The 17,608-nt window shown below is 36.9% G+C and overlaps 1 protein-coding gene across 1 annotated transcript in view; it reads right to left on the bottom strand.

Moving 5' to 3' along the window:
• Positions 1–44: 44 nt before the first annotated feature.
• The window catches only part of cpt1a2b (carnitine palmitoyltransferase 1A2b), a 34,532-nt gene continuing 16,968 nt past the window's right edge, over positions 45–17,608 (bottom strand). Inside the window, exons 11-19 of the mRNA XM_016487789.1 lie at positions 12,893–13,081; positions 12,705–12,810; positions 12,269–12,385; positions 5,297–5,461; positions 3,473–3,601; positions 1,708–1,863; positions 1,246–1,359; positions 1,073–1,165; positions 45–549 (exon numbers count right to left, since the gene is read on the bottom strand). Of these exons, the coding sequence (XP_016343275.1) occupies positions 439–549; positions 1,073–1,165; positions 1,246–1,359; positions 1,708–1,863; positions 3,473–3,601; positions 5,297–5,461; positions 12,269–12,385; positions 12,705–12,810; positions 12,893–13,081 (1,180 nt within the window). The 3' untranslated portion in view covers positions 45–438. The remainder of the gene's footprint in view (positions 550–1,072; positions 1,166–1,245; positions 1,360–1,707; positions 1,864–3,472; positions 3,602–5,296; positions 5,462–12,268; positions 12,386–12,704; positions 12,811–12,892; positions 13,082–17,608) is intronic.

Raw genomic sequence — 17,608 nt, 5'->3', positions numbered from 1 at the left:
TCATCTGAAGTACCAGAAATAACATTATTATTAAACCTGCCGTATTTTTTGGCTAACTTCCACCAGACGAATGCTGTAGTTTCAACCACACAGTCTTTCTTCATAACCATACCCTGTAATGACACAACTACAGATTTCAGCAAACGTAAACACACAGTAGTTGAGTGGCCTGACACCGTTTTGCTGTTTAAAGAGCTGTCAATCAGACAGACAGATGCAATTCTTCAGCACACCAATTTCAGTGATTTATGACAGGTATACAGTAAAACTGGTGCAGCAGCAATTAGCAAAACCAGAAACCCTACTAGTTATTTTCAGCATTGACACAGACCCACTATATCACAAACTCAAACCCAACAAACATAAAAGAATAAAATATAAAATGCACAAATAATGACATAAATATGAACCCATCTTCAAACAAACACGCAGCAGGATTTATGACTGTTTGTCAGGGTTGGCTTTTGTGGCTTCCTTGAAGTCTGGGTTCAGCAGAGTCATAAGATCCATCATGGCTTGACTGATTTGAGACCCAAACTTATGAGAGTCCTATAAACAAGAAAAATTAACATTGCACTTTAATTTAATATGCTACATAATCATAGCATTATGAAATAAAATCACTTATCTTTCAAAACAGGACACCAAATGCCTGTTAAATATAAGAATAATAAATCTTGAAAGTTAAGCCTACTCTACAGTAACTGAACTTACAAAAAAACAAATAATAAAATGCACAGAACAAACAAGATGCATAAAACAAAGCTATAGACACTAAAACAAACAAAAGATCATTTGCGCTTTTATTTTATATTATAAATAAATTATTTTGGATGAATAATATTATTTTAAAATAGGAACTGTATGAACAATATTCATATACTTCAGATTTATTACTTTTTTGTATTTTGTAGTTTACTTATTTTAACCACTTTATATACATTACAATATGTCAGTGTATTAAAAATGATCTTGATGCAGCTTCATAAAAAAGGCAAAGGTAATTAATTGATCTGAAAGTGCAAGCATGATTTTAAGACTGTGTAGTGATGCAGGGTTGTTTTGCTCTTACAGTCTCTGTGCAGGAGTGCTTGCAGGACACATGGAAGTTAATCATTTCCTCGCCCATAATGATGTAAGATACACCATAGCCATCATCAGCCACCTTACACAGGAACAAAACATGAACACAGTGAACGCATGAGTGCTTCTACCTGTTTATGTGTGTGTTGATCAGTTACTCACCGGACCAAAGCCTCCTCCCAGCGAGATGAACTCAGGATGGTTGACCAAATCAAACAGCTCCATCTGTTGCACAGGGGTCTGAGAGGTGGAGAGGCGCCAGGGCTGTGACAACACCTGCAAGTCCCATACAGCCACACACACAAATGAACCAACAACTTCATGCACACGCAACCATTTAGCCATAAATGCCCTTTATATCACACATTAACATTTTAAACAAACAATCAGCTACCAAATTAATGTTTATGCACTAGTTTAGTTAGAGAGTGATTCATTTTATTCTTTGAAGCTATTAAACGACATCTTAGGATTGTTTGAAGACTCATTGGTGGTTTTTGAGAGGTCAAAGATAAGATCTTTGAAGAAAAGCAGGTTAGACATTTTTTTGGGTGGTTTATCAAGATGATCACATCCATGACTGCACAAAATGAACCAGTCTCCCCAATACAGACAAACACTAACCTCTTTAAGGAAAGGAGACTCTACCCCCAGGTATTTTGAGACCACATATAGGCAAAAGAGGTGCCTGTCAATGCCAGATCCAGTCATGGCCAGACGGTAGAGGTTCTGATGCTTCTCAGCAGCCTTTCGGAACAGCTTGCGGCAATGTTCTCTGTCCTATGAATAAAAATCAGGCAAAATGAAATAACTGCCATGCGAGATGTTACATGACAGTGCAAAGTAATTATGGGGGGCTTTGGCATAAAATTTAATCAAATGAAGAACTCAACTATCAATGTATTCAAATAAAATAATAAAATGTTTAAAAATGTAATTTAATTATACAATAAATAATAAAATAATCATTTTTGCATGCAAACTTTAAATAGTATTTTTATAAAGTATTTACAAATACAAATTGCTTTTCTTTATTATTTAGCCAAATTATTTGCTTTATCAATTAGCCAATCAAGTTATAAAACAGGGCCCGTATTCACAAAACATTTTATCTTACAACTAAGAGTTCTCCTAAATAGCAGTAAACATTTTTAGCTAAGAGTTTTCTCCTAAAACCTATTCACAAAGCTGCTGACACAAACTTTACACAGAAGGAACAGACAGAAGTCTTAAGCTAAGAGTAAGGGGGCGGGGTTGACCTCGTTGCTATGGATAATGTCAGCATGCTTACTAACTATGCACACAGTGATTGGCTGATAGTCAGAGATTTATTCATAGAAATATTGTAGAGCGCAATATTATGTTGCCATATTCAAATAAAGGTTTAAAAATAAAAAAAAATGTTAATTGCCACATTCAAATAAAGATTTTAAAATGCAGGATAAGTGTCCCTAATTAAACAAGTATATGTTCAGCTTATTGTCAGCCTCTTACACGTATGCTTCTCATAATTAGTGAATATGCATATACACAGTCTTTTAATTAACAGAGTAGAATAATCATAGCTGATAGTAATACATGCAAATGTAAAAAAAAACAAAAAAAAACTGGATGCAAGAACAGCTGTTAATTCTTGCCCAACTGGTTCATGAAAACAAGGATATAATCAAAGGAAAATTTGGAGTTGGGATAACCTCCAAAACCAAAGGCGATACCTTTTTAAAAGGTCATTATCATCAAATGTTTCTAAAATATTTACGTTCCCAGGCAGATTGCCGGCAACAGCCATTTTAGGATAGTTTGTGGTTTGGTCTTAGTGACTTAGGAGTCCTCTTCATTACTCCTAACGTTTCACAGATTTTTTGTGAAATACTCTTAGAGCAAAAATGTAGGAGTCCTAAATTTAGGATTGACACGCCCATTATTTTTAAGATTTTCTCTTAAATCGGCAAGTTATGAGCTACTTTTAGCCCTAAGACGTTTTGTGAATACGGGCCCTGGTCTTTTTTTGACCATTTGAAAAGTGATTTATTCGTTTATTTTATTTATTACATTTAACTACATTTTTAAACATGAAATAAACAGTTTAAATGTCTATTTATTCGTCAGTCATATTATATTTTTATTTTTGAACTAATAAATTGATCAATTATTTATTCATTTTTATATTTAGGTGGCATTCCTCCACTGTTAATCCGTGCAGTGCTGTCAGTAACAGAGATGGAAATGGAAGAATTGTTGGATTTCAGCTAGCTCCAGTCACCGGAGGCATTCTGATAAAAATCTATGTGAAATGTACACTGCTGACAGGGTTTCAACAGTTCCTTCTTTAAAAAGTCCCCGAAAGGTAGAAGGAAGAATTTTAAAGAATTCAAAGTAATGACATAACCTCTCCTGCTTCCAGTGCGAGGACAAAGGCACAGCTTTCATTGGAGCTGGATCGTACGGTCTCAGTGCGACCCTCACGAAACAGACGAGTCATGGAGGCTTCATAAGTCAGACAGAAAGTCCCTCTATCCTAAAGGTCAAAGAACAAATGAGATAGTGGTCTAGAAAACAACTTCCTGTGTAATTCATATTATATTAATTTTAGCTGTATTGCAAGCAGAATGAGAGTATGGACACATAGTGGGGGAACTATGACGTCACTTTGTAGGCGGATCGGCTGTTAGCATTGCACTGGTTCCCTCGACAAAAAGACTATAGGATTTTTCCATAGGCTTTTGAATTATCGCAAAAAATAAGCTCTGTGTTCAACCATAGTTCATGAAACTTACACGTTTTGTCCATCAAGATAATCTTCACAAAATAATATAACTTTTATGAATTTTTAAGCCTAAATAAAACTTAAAAGCTAAACTTAGGCTATAAACTAACTACAGCACCGTCACTCGCCTTCAACGTCACCACCACCATGCTCCCAACAACTTTTCAATAAGTTTCAAACTTATTTCAGTGAAAGGATTTCCTCTGTATATGAATTTGAATCCACGCTACATTAACCTTTTCATATAAACCGTAATAAATATAAAACTAGAGCCAAACTAAAACTGAAATGAGACATTTATAACAGTATAGTGAATAAATGAAATAATCATAACTAAAGGACATATGAAGCACGTATTTCTGTACATTTCGACATAAGGTGCAATAAAAGTCAATAAATCCTTGATTAATATGAATATGTAATTAAAAACGTGTCTCCACGTACTATTCAATAAAATTCTAGTGCATTTAATCCATTAAATAACAGCAGAGTGAGCGAGCTTTTGGATATGGTAAGATTAAACTTATTTTAGTAAATAAAGTACCACATTTCAGCTATCATTTTGTTAGGGTGGGTACACAAAATGTTATTTTATCCTTGCTTTAGGAAATCCTCAATCTATATGCTCCGTAACAGCTTCATGTGGCCATAAACATTTACATTTAACGTGGCTTTAAGCACTATGCATCATTAAAGTTTCACTTTCACCGAGACTAAGCCGGTAAATGTGGTGTTTACATGGAATAATCGTAATATGAGTTTACCTTATGGTACGAACCCAGAGTCTCCGTATCAGCAGGAAAGCGATAAAACGAGCATCTTCCATCCGAACACTTGTTGCATTTGGGCGCAAAGCAAAAAAAACAAAAAAAACATTGCCGAACAACAATATAAAATGCGGGAAACTATTAACTGGTTATTCTAAAATTAATTGTATTACAAATTATACTACGACTGGAAAATACTGTAAATTGCTAAACTGTTCGGCGTGATGACGTTGAATGTCTCCGACAGCGTCTGTAGTCCCATTTAGCAACTTGTTAGCAACCGTCTTTTTTAAGAAACGTAACAGTTTTAAAAAAATCACGAGTGGGGTGTAACTGGTGTGTTTTATGTCGTAGAATAAAACGTGAAAGTATCTTGAGCCTGTGTGAACCACAGACCTTATTTTAGGGATTTAACCAAAATCCCATTTAAAAAACCCATTGACTCTGGGACGATGTAACCGGAAGTGCTAAAATGCTAACTCGCTTCTGGGTTTTTGCCTTCAAAGTGACATTATAGTTCTACCACTCTATTACATGAGACAAATAAGAGGAAGTCCCTTCCCAGGGCCAAAAAAATGGCCTATTAAGAATGTTGACCTTTAATACGTGGGACTTTTCTCATGCATACTTATCATCATCAATGCTTTCTCCTTGTCAAGATGATGAAGATGTGAAGTACCCTATAGTAGGCCAGCTGCAAGGCCAGCTGCACAAAGGAATCTGGGCTCATTTTCAGTTTCTTGATGCGGCCTTTCCCAAACTCTCTGAAGGGAAACACATGACAGTCCACATCATCAGCCAGTGCCTGCGCAACAGCAAGAGACTCGGACACATGCGTCTGAACCTACAGAAAGACAGCGGAAAGAGGAGATCAGTGTGCTTGTGATTGGTTTTCATTCATTTGGGTTCTCGAAGAACACTGCTGAATGTTGTAATAGTGATGACAACACTCACATGAAATCAAAAATACAGTTGGCAACAAGTCATGCACCGTGATCATGGATTAGCATGGAGGAAAATAGAAATCCTAGTTTCTATAGTTACCCATTCGCTTCTGTAGGGAAATGAAGAGAAATATCCTAAATATTTGACATTTTTAAAAGGAAAAATACTCCTAAAGGTTTTATGCAATTATAAAAAATATATTTTGCCAGTCAACTGAGTAAAAGAACATCATAATACATGATGAACATGATGATACAAGACACACTTGAAATGTCAGCACATGCATGACTGCGGAAGACTTTCTTTCACAGATTTTATTGCAGGTACTAATATTAATACAAAAAAACTTCCATCTGATGGGATTGCATTCTCCTACAGTAAAGCAATGCAGTATGGTTCCCAGCATTCTTTAAAATATATTTTTCTGTGTTCTGCAGAAGAAAGAAATGCACAGAGGTTTGGAGCGACATGAGAGTGAGTAAATTTTCACTTTGGGGTGGAGTATCCCATTAAGAATACTTTGATAATGTGCTATAAACAAAGACTTAGGGTGCTTTCACACTAGCACTTTTGGTGTTCGCACCCGGGTTTCATTGACGCCAGAGTTCGGTACGTTTGGATGATGTGAACGCGGTCTTCCGAACGGGTGCGAACCGTACCCAAGTCCGCTTAAAAGAGGTGGTCTGGGGTACGGTTCGCTGCTGATGAGAACGCAATCGTACCAAATCGCGGAAGTGAACCGCTATTAATGACGTATTATTTGATAAAAATGTGTGTTTGTGTGTGTTTCACTCACTTTCCTGATGAGCGTGACTGACGCGCTGTAGGCAGAGAGCTATATATCTCATTTCTGTTCGCTTCAGCGTTCTTTATAGCATTTGCAGTACATTCGTAACACAGACGTAAGAGCCATTATGTACTGCAGCTTTGGAACCAAAACCAACGTTTCAAAAACATAAATATAAAATTGAAGACGCATTTTGCCGTCTTCTCCTGCGCCGTCGTTACTAAGCAAAGGGGTAAACAGCTGCTGGCTTGATGACGCAAACGAACCGCAGTTCGGACCCAAATAATATAATGTGAACACTTAAAATACTTAAGAATGATATTAATACCAACTGTTCTTTCTGTTCAGAAAAAAAAAAACCTTATCAAAAAACCCTGAAACTTCTTTACATTTATTCTGGAATTGCTCTTACACAACATCATTTTGGTGTGACATTCTTGATTTTATCAAATGTTATGTGAATCCTAATTTTGAGTTTACTTATAGAAATGTAATTTTTGGCTTTCATGAATGTGAAAGAAAAGGTGATACTTATTTCATAAACCTTATTTTCCTGTTAGCTAAATATCATATTTATAAATGTACATTTTCTAAATGCAAACCTATTTTTTTAAGATTCAAACTTTAAATGAAATTGTATTTTGAATCTATTGAGTTCTCTACGAACTTGAAAGCAATAAGAACAATGGCTTTGCTGAAGGACTTGGCACTTCCTCTGGACTGAAAGACTGAATGACCCTGGACTCTTGATGTATTGTTATGATTTGACATTGATGACAATTGTCATTGTTTTTTCAAGCATTTAAAAAATAATAATAATATAATGTGAACACAGTCCATCGGGGGCAGGGGGAGTGGGGAGCAATCAAACTCGGGTTCGGACCAGGCAATCGAACCAAGTGTGAAAGCACCCTTAAAGTAAATTTTTACAGATATTTTACATTGTGTAAAAGAACTTGTGTGCTGGGGATTGGGCACGTCCTTAATATCATGCAAAACATAATTATTGCATCATTGTCATTAATGCACGCACACAAGGAAGTGACCCCTGCTTATTTGCAAGAGACCTAGACCCTGAGAAGAGGCAGCAGGGAAAATCTCTGATTGAATGGATACATTTTCAGACCTTCAAGTACCACAGTGATTTGACAAAGTGCCATGCAGAGCAGCAATAATAATAATAATGTAGTTATTATAGTAATTATACAAAATTAAATAAAAAATAATGATTCAATTTCTAAATAAAAAGGCAAACGACCTGCATACATACTGTACATGAGCCAGTGCAACATTACTGAGCCTTAAAGATATGAAACTCTTATAGAGGTTTCCCTTCAATATGGTAACATCAGATTACACTTACTTAGATAAGATTGCCTGGCTGTGAACTGTACAAAAAGTTGTGTAACTCTTACGTGCTGCCCTGCATTCAGTGGTGTAATGTAACAAAGTAATTTTACTTCGTTAGAGTGCTTAAGTATTTTTTGAATGAATCTGTACTTTATTTGTGTTTTTATATTTGTAAAATATTTTTTTTAGTATATTTGTATACTTTTACTATCTAATCAATCTTAGCATGCGTTAATTTTGTGTCGCTATATGTTTGCCTCACTAAGGTTAAATTATGCCTACATCTTTCTTTGGCCTGCGCTCTGGAAGTGATCTGTTAATTCTGCTAAACTTTAATTAAAACTGAAACTAAAACTGAAACTAAACTATATAAAAACTAAATAAAAATGCATTCACAAAATAAAAACTAAACTAAAACTAACAAAAATATGAATGAAACTAATAAAAACTAAACTGAATTGTATAGCAAATTTGAAAACGATATTAAAATAAAACTAATTTAAAAATTCAAAACTATATTAACCTTGTTTCACACTTGGTTCGTTTGCTTGGTCCGAACCCGAGTTCGATTGCTCCCCCTGCCCCTGCTGGACTGTGTTCACATTATATTATTTGGGTCCGAACTAGCAGCTGTTTACCCCGTTGCTTAGTAACGATGGCGCAGGAGAAGACGGCAAAATGCGTAGCAAGGCTCTCTTCAATTTTATAATGAATATGAAAACGATTATTTATTTTTGATAATTATTATTTTATTTCAGTTAGTTTTTCAATGGCCCTGTCCCAAATGGCACCCTAAACCCTTGCGGTCTTCCTCTGAGTCCGCACTTTCGTGACATAATGCCGCTTTGACTGTCGGGTAGAAGTCTGCTGCAGAGCTCGCCCCAGTGCGGGCTCAGCAGAAGTGCGGATCGAGGGCGCATAACGGCCGCAAAGGGGGCGCTTGCGAGCACCCTTCTGAATGCTAAAATGACGAATGGGACACCCTACGGTCTCGTGGACTTAATGGACACGCGCACGCGGCGGCCATTGTAAGTCCGTAAGACAGCAAGTGCACATGAAGTGTTCCATTTGGGACAGGGCCTATATCACAAAAACACCCAGAGAGAGTGCACGCATACACCACGTGATTTAGTCTATTAAAACGCATTTAGCATCATCAAAATTCAAAGCATTCTAAATTGTATGTGGCAAAAATGCCTCTTTATGTCTTATATTTATTTCATTTAATATAGTTAATCTATATCACACGAACAGTGCCGTTTTTCCTCCAGATAACAGCATGATAACAAATGTAATATTGATTTTATACAAGTTTAATAAAGTTAGCATCAAGTGACTTACATTTTAACACAATATTGCCTCAATTTCGCCAACAAAAATGGTTCCAAACAAAGATCACAGCACTGTTTTGTGTGACTCTGAGTAACACACAGGACGGTGTTTCCTAATTGAATGAATCAGCTTTTTGAGCGAATCAATTGAATGAATGATTCAGTGACTCACTCATTACCACAGTCAAATGCATCGTTCCTGAATGAATCAGCCGTTTGAATGAAGCGTTTGAATCTCAATGACTCACTCATTAACAGTGACTTGCTGCTACCTACTGGCGGTTTTAATTTCACATTTCAACTATTTTTCATACTTTCACTCCACTTCAGATGCAGATTCCATTTTTGCGAGAAATGTTTTCTTATGTTGGAATGAAAGAGACTAAGTACCGGATGAAGTGACTCTTTTGCTAACCCAAAGATACAAAATGTAAGAAAGAGTTAAAACTGAACACAATCTTGCTGCTCCTTTTCCATTCTGCATTTACTTGTACTTTTACTTTCAATACTTAAGTACAATAAATATCACATACATTAAAACTTTTACTCAAGTAATATTATAAACGGTGACTTCAACTTCTACCAAAGTTGTTTTCTGGTAAGATATCTGTACTTTTACTTAAGTGTGGCTTTCAGGTACTTCATCCACCACTTCCTGCATTAAAACAAATATTTTAAAAATGCTTTATTACTCTATAGACGTGTAGCCAAGTATGGTGTCCCACACTCAGAATTTGTGCTCTGCTTTTAACCCATCCAAGTGCACACACACACACAGCAGTAAGTAGTGAATACACACACACACCATGTCACACACCTGGAGCCCAGGGAGCAGTTGGGGGTTCGGTGCCTTGCTCAATCTTACAGAGAATCGAACCTGCGACCTTTGGGTTACAAGTCAGACTCTCTAACCATTAGCCCACAACTCAACTCATTTAGTACAATTAAAAAATAAAATAAAGAAACAAATTAAATGCATTATGTCAACAAGAAAAAAAGAAACTATTGGCTAAATATTAAATTAATTAATTAATTAATAGACATTTCAAATTCGCAAATAGAAGAAAACAAAAAGCCAAAAATGCTTTATTAAATTAAATGCTATTTAAATGTTGCCTGTTGAAATAATTTAAATGAGATCAACTGATAATTGATTCCGTAATTTGTATTCCTTAAATTAACCATTAGCATACAGGCATTGCACATAATTAGCCAATTATAGTGCGCGAGAAGGTGGGATCCAGAGAGAACGGTTAAAGCAATGCAAAAAGAGAGCACATCAATAGGAAGACAAGGCCAAAATGCAGACATTTCAGGCAATTTAGAAATCCTGACCAAGACATGTCTGTGAAAAAAGAGGACATTTAGTCACCCTATCATAGTCCTTCATACTACTCAGCCTAGTAGAAGTAAAGTCTAATGTGTCAAAGTCCTAGAAACTCTTTAAAATAAAGATGCCATGCATGTCCTCGTCCAGGCAGATTCATAACATTTCCTGTTCCTATTGGAACTTCTTATTTATTGCCTTTAGGGCTGCATGATAAATCGCATGCGATATTTAATGGGCATATTGCCAGTAAAGCCGGTTCTGTAATCAGCAGTAAATCTCCATCACGTGCGTGCTTTCACATGGAGCAGCATTTACTACACAGAGCCGTTGTTCACTGACAAGTTGCGCAAAATATGATTGTGGTTCGTGGTATCGTGCAGCCCTAAAGGCAATAAATAAGAAGTTCCAATAGGAACAGGAAATGTTATGAATCTGCCTGGATGAGGACATGCATTGCATCTTTATTTTATAGAGTTTCTATGTGATGGAGATTTACCGCTGATTACAGAACCGGCTTTACTGGCAAGATGCGCGTTAAATACTGCATGCGATTTATCGTGCAGCCCTAATTGCCTTAATGGTGGATTCAATGGGAATTTTCAATGCTATTTTCTTTCAACCACTTTCTATTTTGTGAAGTATAACAATCTTTCACTGTGCATCAGAACTATTTTCTTTGGTTTTTCTCAATGTGATGGATGATTAAGGGAATTTTGGCCTTTGTGTTGTCTCATATTTATAGTCCTGTGAAACAGGAAGTCATGGCTGGACAGTTTCATGTTCCTAGTCAACCTGGTGTGCTAAAGAAATTGTAAATATGTATATATATATATATATAAATTCCCTTAATCATCCATCACATTGAGAAAAACCACAAAAAATAGTTACTGTACTTCACTTTCATTTGTTTTACTTGTTGAAAGGTTAGATTTTTGTAATTTTTATATATATATTATCAAATAAAATAACAGTCACTTTAGGGGAAAAAAAAGCATTGCTTTTATGGACCAAACAGAGCCTAAAGTGGGCATATGATTATTAAAGGGGTCATATGATGCGATTTCAAGTTTTCCTTTCTCTTTGGAGTGTTACAAGCTGTTCGTGCATAGATAAGATCCCTGAAGTTGCAAAGACTAAAGTCTCAAAACCAAAGAGATATTCTTTATCAAAGTTAAGACTCTGCCACGCCCCCCTAAAACGGCTCGTTCTAACACGCCCCCACATATCTACCTCACTATGTGGAAATAGTTGCATAATGCCACCCAGATGTGCACGCAAAGAAAGGTGGCGTGGTTTCAGTAACCGCACATTTCCGACGAGTGCCTGCGGTGTTCGGCCAATCACAATGCACTGGGTCAGCTGGCCAATCAGAGCAGACTGCGCTTGTCAAAGGAAGGGGCTTTGTTGAAAACGACGTGTTTGAGAGAGGCGGGGCATAGAGGACCTACAATAATGTACAGTATTTGAAAAATAATGTGTTTTTTGAACATTAAAGCATGTCAACATATTCTGTTACACCAAATACACAAAATAATGATCTTTAAAAAAGCATCATATGACCCCTTTAAAACAGTAATGCATAAACTTACTGCATTTTGCAGCATCAGGAAATCTAACCTAGAACTGACAAGTATAAGGTACTGAATTTATATTCATGTTATCATCCTTCAGACATATGAAAATGAATCTTTCTTCAGAACATAATGAAAGCTGAGGGAGAAGGAAGAAGGAAGAAGACATTATTTGTGTGTGTGTGTGTGTGTGTGTATGTATGTGCGTACATGCACGGTTTGCAATCGTCCTCAGATGTTATGAAGCCGATGTGTCACATGACATCAGTGACATTCCAAGAATTGATGAGGAACACGGAAAGTGTACATTGAGAAAAGAGAAAGCTTTTCATCTTGCCTGCAGCGGTATGTCCCAACTCAACCGTTGAGGAGGTGGTAAGGAGTGCTCAATCTCTCCCCTGCAATTTCCATCCGTGGTGTAACCCAAATGAAATGCGTCTGTGGCCAGAGTGAACTAAGAGAGTGAAATATACAATCTGAAAAACATTCAACCCAAACAAGACTGCTTGCATTTTTAAGTATCTAGTATTTAGTATGTCTGGAGGCGTGAATGGAATGTCTTTTGCAGAAAACTGCTGTAGAGGACGTGAAAGTGGTCTTTGTCCTGAATAGAACACCCACAGACACAGACAACAGCATATTCCAAAATCAGTGATGTAAATGTTTTAAAGGACATGGGCAGTGGGCCGGTGACTAATATTGAAACTTGAACCATGACGTTTGATGTATGATGAAGGCCAATTATATTACTGCTCTGAGACTCCCACACTTACCTCCCACAGGTGGGCCACTATAGGAGCATCGGCCCAAGAATGTTCTGCATTCAACCCATTCTTTCCATTCTTATACACCACGACAGACAATGACTTATCAAACCACCTGAGGGAAGGAGGACAGAAGTTAAGCAATGTCCTGGACGTGCAAAGTTTCTTATTACAAACAAGTTATGCTACTCTCTCACCTGTCATAGCATTTTCCGTGAAGGAGGGATTTTGCATAGCGGTCCAAGTTCACGGAGGGATTTTCCCCCATCATGCCTTCTTCCTGATCATCTAGCGTGACAAAGAAGGCCGCTTTCTCAATGCAGTCCAGTGAGCGCTTGTTAACTCCAGAGCTGAAGAACTGCTTCCTCACCTGAGCCCAGGGCATCCTGACAGGACAGAGCCAAAGAAAAACAGTATATGACACACACAAAACAAATGTCTCATTAAAGCTTTTTTTATTCAGCCATCACAGATGTAACTGATAAGGAAAAACTTCCTTGTAGACATCTTAGTGAGATCTTAATAGGTGGGGAAAAACTTGAGAATGTTAGTAAGGTAATATTTGGCTTTGAATCAGGAAGAACATGCATTTTCCCATGCTTCTATTCTATTGTTTATTTACTGTAAAGGTCCTAAAATATGGATTAAAAATATTTTAACTAATAGGATTTTTGCTGACTCTGTCTGACCATTTGGAAAACATCTGCTATGTATCAGTCTGAAGTAAACTTGGAATATACCACCATAATTATTAACAATAAGTTTAGCTCACTGTTCTACCAGTTGAGGTCCAGGAAAAAAAGTTAATTAAAAAATATATATTGTAAAGAAAATAAATAAATAAATCATTTACTTCTTAAAAATTAATTTCATTTTTAATACAGCAAATTTAAAATAGCTGCTTTTAATCTCTGTAATTATTTATTTACATAATATCTTCACTGTGAAATTTTCTCAGATTCCTACTTGTCATGGTTCTTATAACGTTCAAGTAGGTGTAGCATCATGTATGACCACTGACAAATGGACATGTTAGCCAATATTTAAAATTTGATTTGAAAAGTACTTATTTAGTGTGAGTGTCACTTTATAAACAAATACCATCACAACCTCTAGAATGACTCACATTTGATCTAGGTCACAATTGAACAAGGAATTAGTAATGTATTAAAGTAATCATTACAAGCTTAGACAGCTCCCATGAACAGTCTTTCAAATGAATAACAGAGATTGTGCCTTTTCAAATAAAATGAAAGAGATATGTAAGGGATAGATCCTGACAGTCAATACACAAACAAGCACTGCTTTATGTTTGCATTATTTATCTCTAGTCTGAGGTTCATAGAGGTGATGTGAATGGCTGATCTCCATTAAACTCTCAGAGGATCAGCACTGTATATAGCAATCAATCGGTCTTTGTCAGGTGACGTCACACTCATGAGAATCGAAGTGCATTTTGGGTATCTCCGCCATTTGTAAGGTATCAAAGCCGAGGTGTTCTTTAGTTGGAGAATTGTCTTTTTCCATTTGATTTAAAATGGTACGTTCTTGTTGTGTTAAAGTCTGCAATAGTGAATTACATGATAGAAAAGGTCAAAAACTCACAACGAAGAAAGATATTTTAGGTCTCACACTTGAAAAAAAGACTAAACAACAAGAGGCGTCGACGGGTCAGATGACCTGGGTTGCAGCGGTGATATGCAAAATCATCATATTTGCCAACATATCTCCAGTTATGTTCGTTTACCCTCGACATTTTCATAAAAGTAAGTAAGAGATTTTTTTTAGATGTGCTTATTTTCTGTTTTCTGAAGTAGCCAACATTATATTCACATGTTATTTAGGGTCAATGCTATTAAACAGACAACCAGGGAGCAGGTGAGCAGAAACGGGAAATGTCTTGCAATCATTTTATGCATAGGTGTAAAGAGTTATTTTATTTTATTTCACTAATGTTACTGAAATTAAATATTGTTTTTGGGGGTTTGTACTTAACTTAAGTGTAATTTAAACTGAATACTTCACTAAAATACATTTCTAATGTTTCTCATTTTTATTTCTTACAATTTTAAAAAGTACTGACTACATTTTTGTACATTTTCATTTCATATAGTTAGGCTAGGTGTGACTAAACAGTAAGTGGGAGCAGTTAAGAAAAAACACATTGCAGCCAGCTAAGAAGATGACCCACCAGGCTGGAGGAGGCTTTCTTTGTAGTACTTGCACTGTGTCCACTTAAGAAAACAGTGTGTTGATGATTCATCATGCTTGTCACATCTTCTGTTATGCATTTTGAAACTGCTTTTTAACACCGTGTTGCATTAATAATAAAGCATGTATAATGCCATTTTCATAAATGTGTTTTTGATTGTCTCCGTTATTAGTACTTAGTACTTGTTATCAGCCAAATGAAGTACGGAAAATTGTGAACAAACAGGGTAAGGTTTAATGGTAGAGACTCACATGATGTAATTACTTACAATTGTGCAAATTATGTGTGCAAATCAATGGTAGACAAAAACAGAACATATAAGTGTATAAGTAAATAAAATAAGTTTTTATACTGTAAACAAGATAATCATATATCCAACGAGGTTGGAGGCCGCGATGCCGGTGGCACTCAACTTTTTGCGTCAGGTAACGTTAGTATGGATGTGTTAATTGTTAATCATCATCAGTGACAAATTACATAAATTACGGTTCCTAAAAAAATTTGCTGAGATTATCTCGGTACCGTATCTACTTGGTTTGCATCTGTTTCTCCAGTATGACGATATAATCGGTCTTTACTGCACGGCTCTGTACACTTTTTTAGTTCACTGCTCAATGCAACGATACCTTCAAAATGGCGCCTCGGTGACGTCACACATAATAAACGCACGTGACTGACAAAGACCGATTACAGACTAAAGCCCTATTCGCACGGGATTAGTATTATCTGGGGACCTTGTCTGATTTAGAAATTACCCCCCCACATCTGAATTTCATGTGGTGCATTCGCACGGGATAAGCCAAGCCTGTGATTTTACTCGAATTTACTGACTTGTCTCCCGGATACCCGGATGTCAAGGCTTTGAGAGTCCCGTTCATTATCACAGGACCTCGGTGTTTGGCGAAATATGGTAGGTCATTTGCGGGGGAATTTTTACTTTACAAATTACAGACATGGCCGATTCGCACGGGATTAAGATCACAGACAACCTCCGCAATTATTACAAATGACTGGAGGTCACCAAGTAATACTAATCCTGTGCGAATAGGGTTTAACTCAGCATCAGAGCGTGAGAGAAACTACAGAGCACCCAAATGTGAACTATAGGTAAAGGTCGCATTCATCTTTTTATGCAGTGATTAAAAGCAATATGAAGCGGACTGTATTTTGAGATGTTTAATAAGGAGCTGAAGACTGCCCCAACAATCATAAAATAACACCAGAAATTGCATCATTTTTCGTTTATTAGCTGAAAGCAAAGGCGCGCTACATTCACGCGGAGGCTTCAGTCTGTTGAGCAAAAGCAAAGGCTGATAACGAGCGAAAACGGGCAGAAATATTTGCACGAGGCTGAATTCAGCTTCTTATTCGCAGCTTCTTATTGACGCTATCAGTTCCACCTTAAAAACGCGAGGCTTCCCGTTTCTTAGCTTCTTATTCACTTAGGGACCGTCTCTATTTGCGTCTCTTTTTCAGAAACGAACAATTAACTATTTTAAAATGTAAATAACACTGAGATAAGAGCGAAAAAAATAGCATTATTGCCCCAAATGGTGGCGCTATATCTCAGCTTCCTTTGAAGGTGCGTTAAAATGTCTACTTTGGTCTTATTCCCAATGCACTTGACTGTCACCACGCAAATTTGCAGACATTTTTACTGTAGCATTTTGAAGTTATGGACCCATCAATTAGGCTTTTATGACAATACAATAAGAGGGGAAATTGCATTATTGGCCAAATTGGTGGCGCTATATCTTAACTTTCTTTGAGGGTGCGTTAAAAGTTTCACTGTGGTCTTATTCCCAAGGCACTTGACTGTAACCACGCACATTGTCAGACATTTTTACTGTAGCATGTTTAAAGTATGGATCCAGGTATTTGGCAGATATGACAATAACAGGAGAAATTGCACCGTCCCATTTGCTCTCCAGTTACTGTATTGTCATTTCTGCCAAACTTATGGGTCCATATCTTCAAAATGCTACAGTAAAAATGTCTGCAAATTTGCATGGTAACAGTCAAGTGCCTTGGGAATAAGACCACAGTAGATACAGTAACTGGAGAACATTGCATTATTGGCCCAATTGGAGGCGCTATATCTCAGCTTCCTTTGAGGGTGCTTTAAAAGTTCCACTGGGGCCTTATTCCCATGGCCCTTGACTGTTACCATGCCCATTTTTATATCTCAGCTTCCTTTGAGGGTGCGTTAAAATTTCTACTGTGGTCTTATTTCCAAGGCACTTGACTGTAACCACGCACATTTTCAGACATTTTTACTGTAGCATTTTTAAGTTATGGACCCATAAATTTGGCTGATATGACTATACAGTAACTGGAGAACTGCATTATTGGCCCAATTGGTGGCGCTATGTCTCAGCATCCTTTGAGGGTGCGTTAAATGTTCGACTGAGGTCATATTCTCAGTGCACTTGACTGCAACCACGCACATTTGCAGACATTTTTACTGTAGCATTTTGACGATATGGACCCATAGGTTTGGCAGATATGACAATACAATAAGAGGAGAAATTGCATTATTGGCCAAATTGGTGGCGCTATGTCTCAGCATCCTTTGAGGGTGCGTTAAATGTTCGACTGAGGTCATATTCTCAGTGCACTTGACTGTGACCATGCAAATTTTCGGATATTTTTACTGTAGCATTTTTATGTTATGGACCCATAAACTTGGCTGATATGACAA

Source organism: Sinocyclocheilus anshuiensis, unplaced genomic scaffold (genome assembly GCF_001515605.1).
Source record: "Sinocyclocheilus anshuiensis isolate Anshui unplaced genomic scaffold, SAMN03320099.WGS_v1.1 scaffold813, whole genome shotgun sequence".
NCBI lineage: Eukaryota > Metazoa > Chordata > Actinopteri > Cypriniformes > Cyprinidae > Sinocyclocheilus > Sinocyclocheilus anshuiensis.
This window is presented reverse-complemented; position numbering and strand designations above follow the sequence as displayed.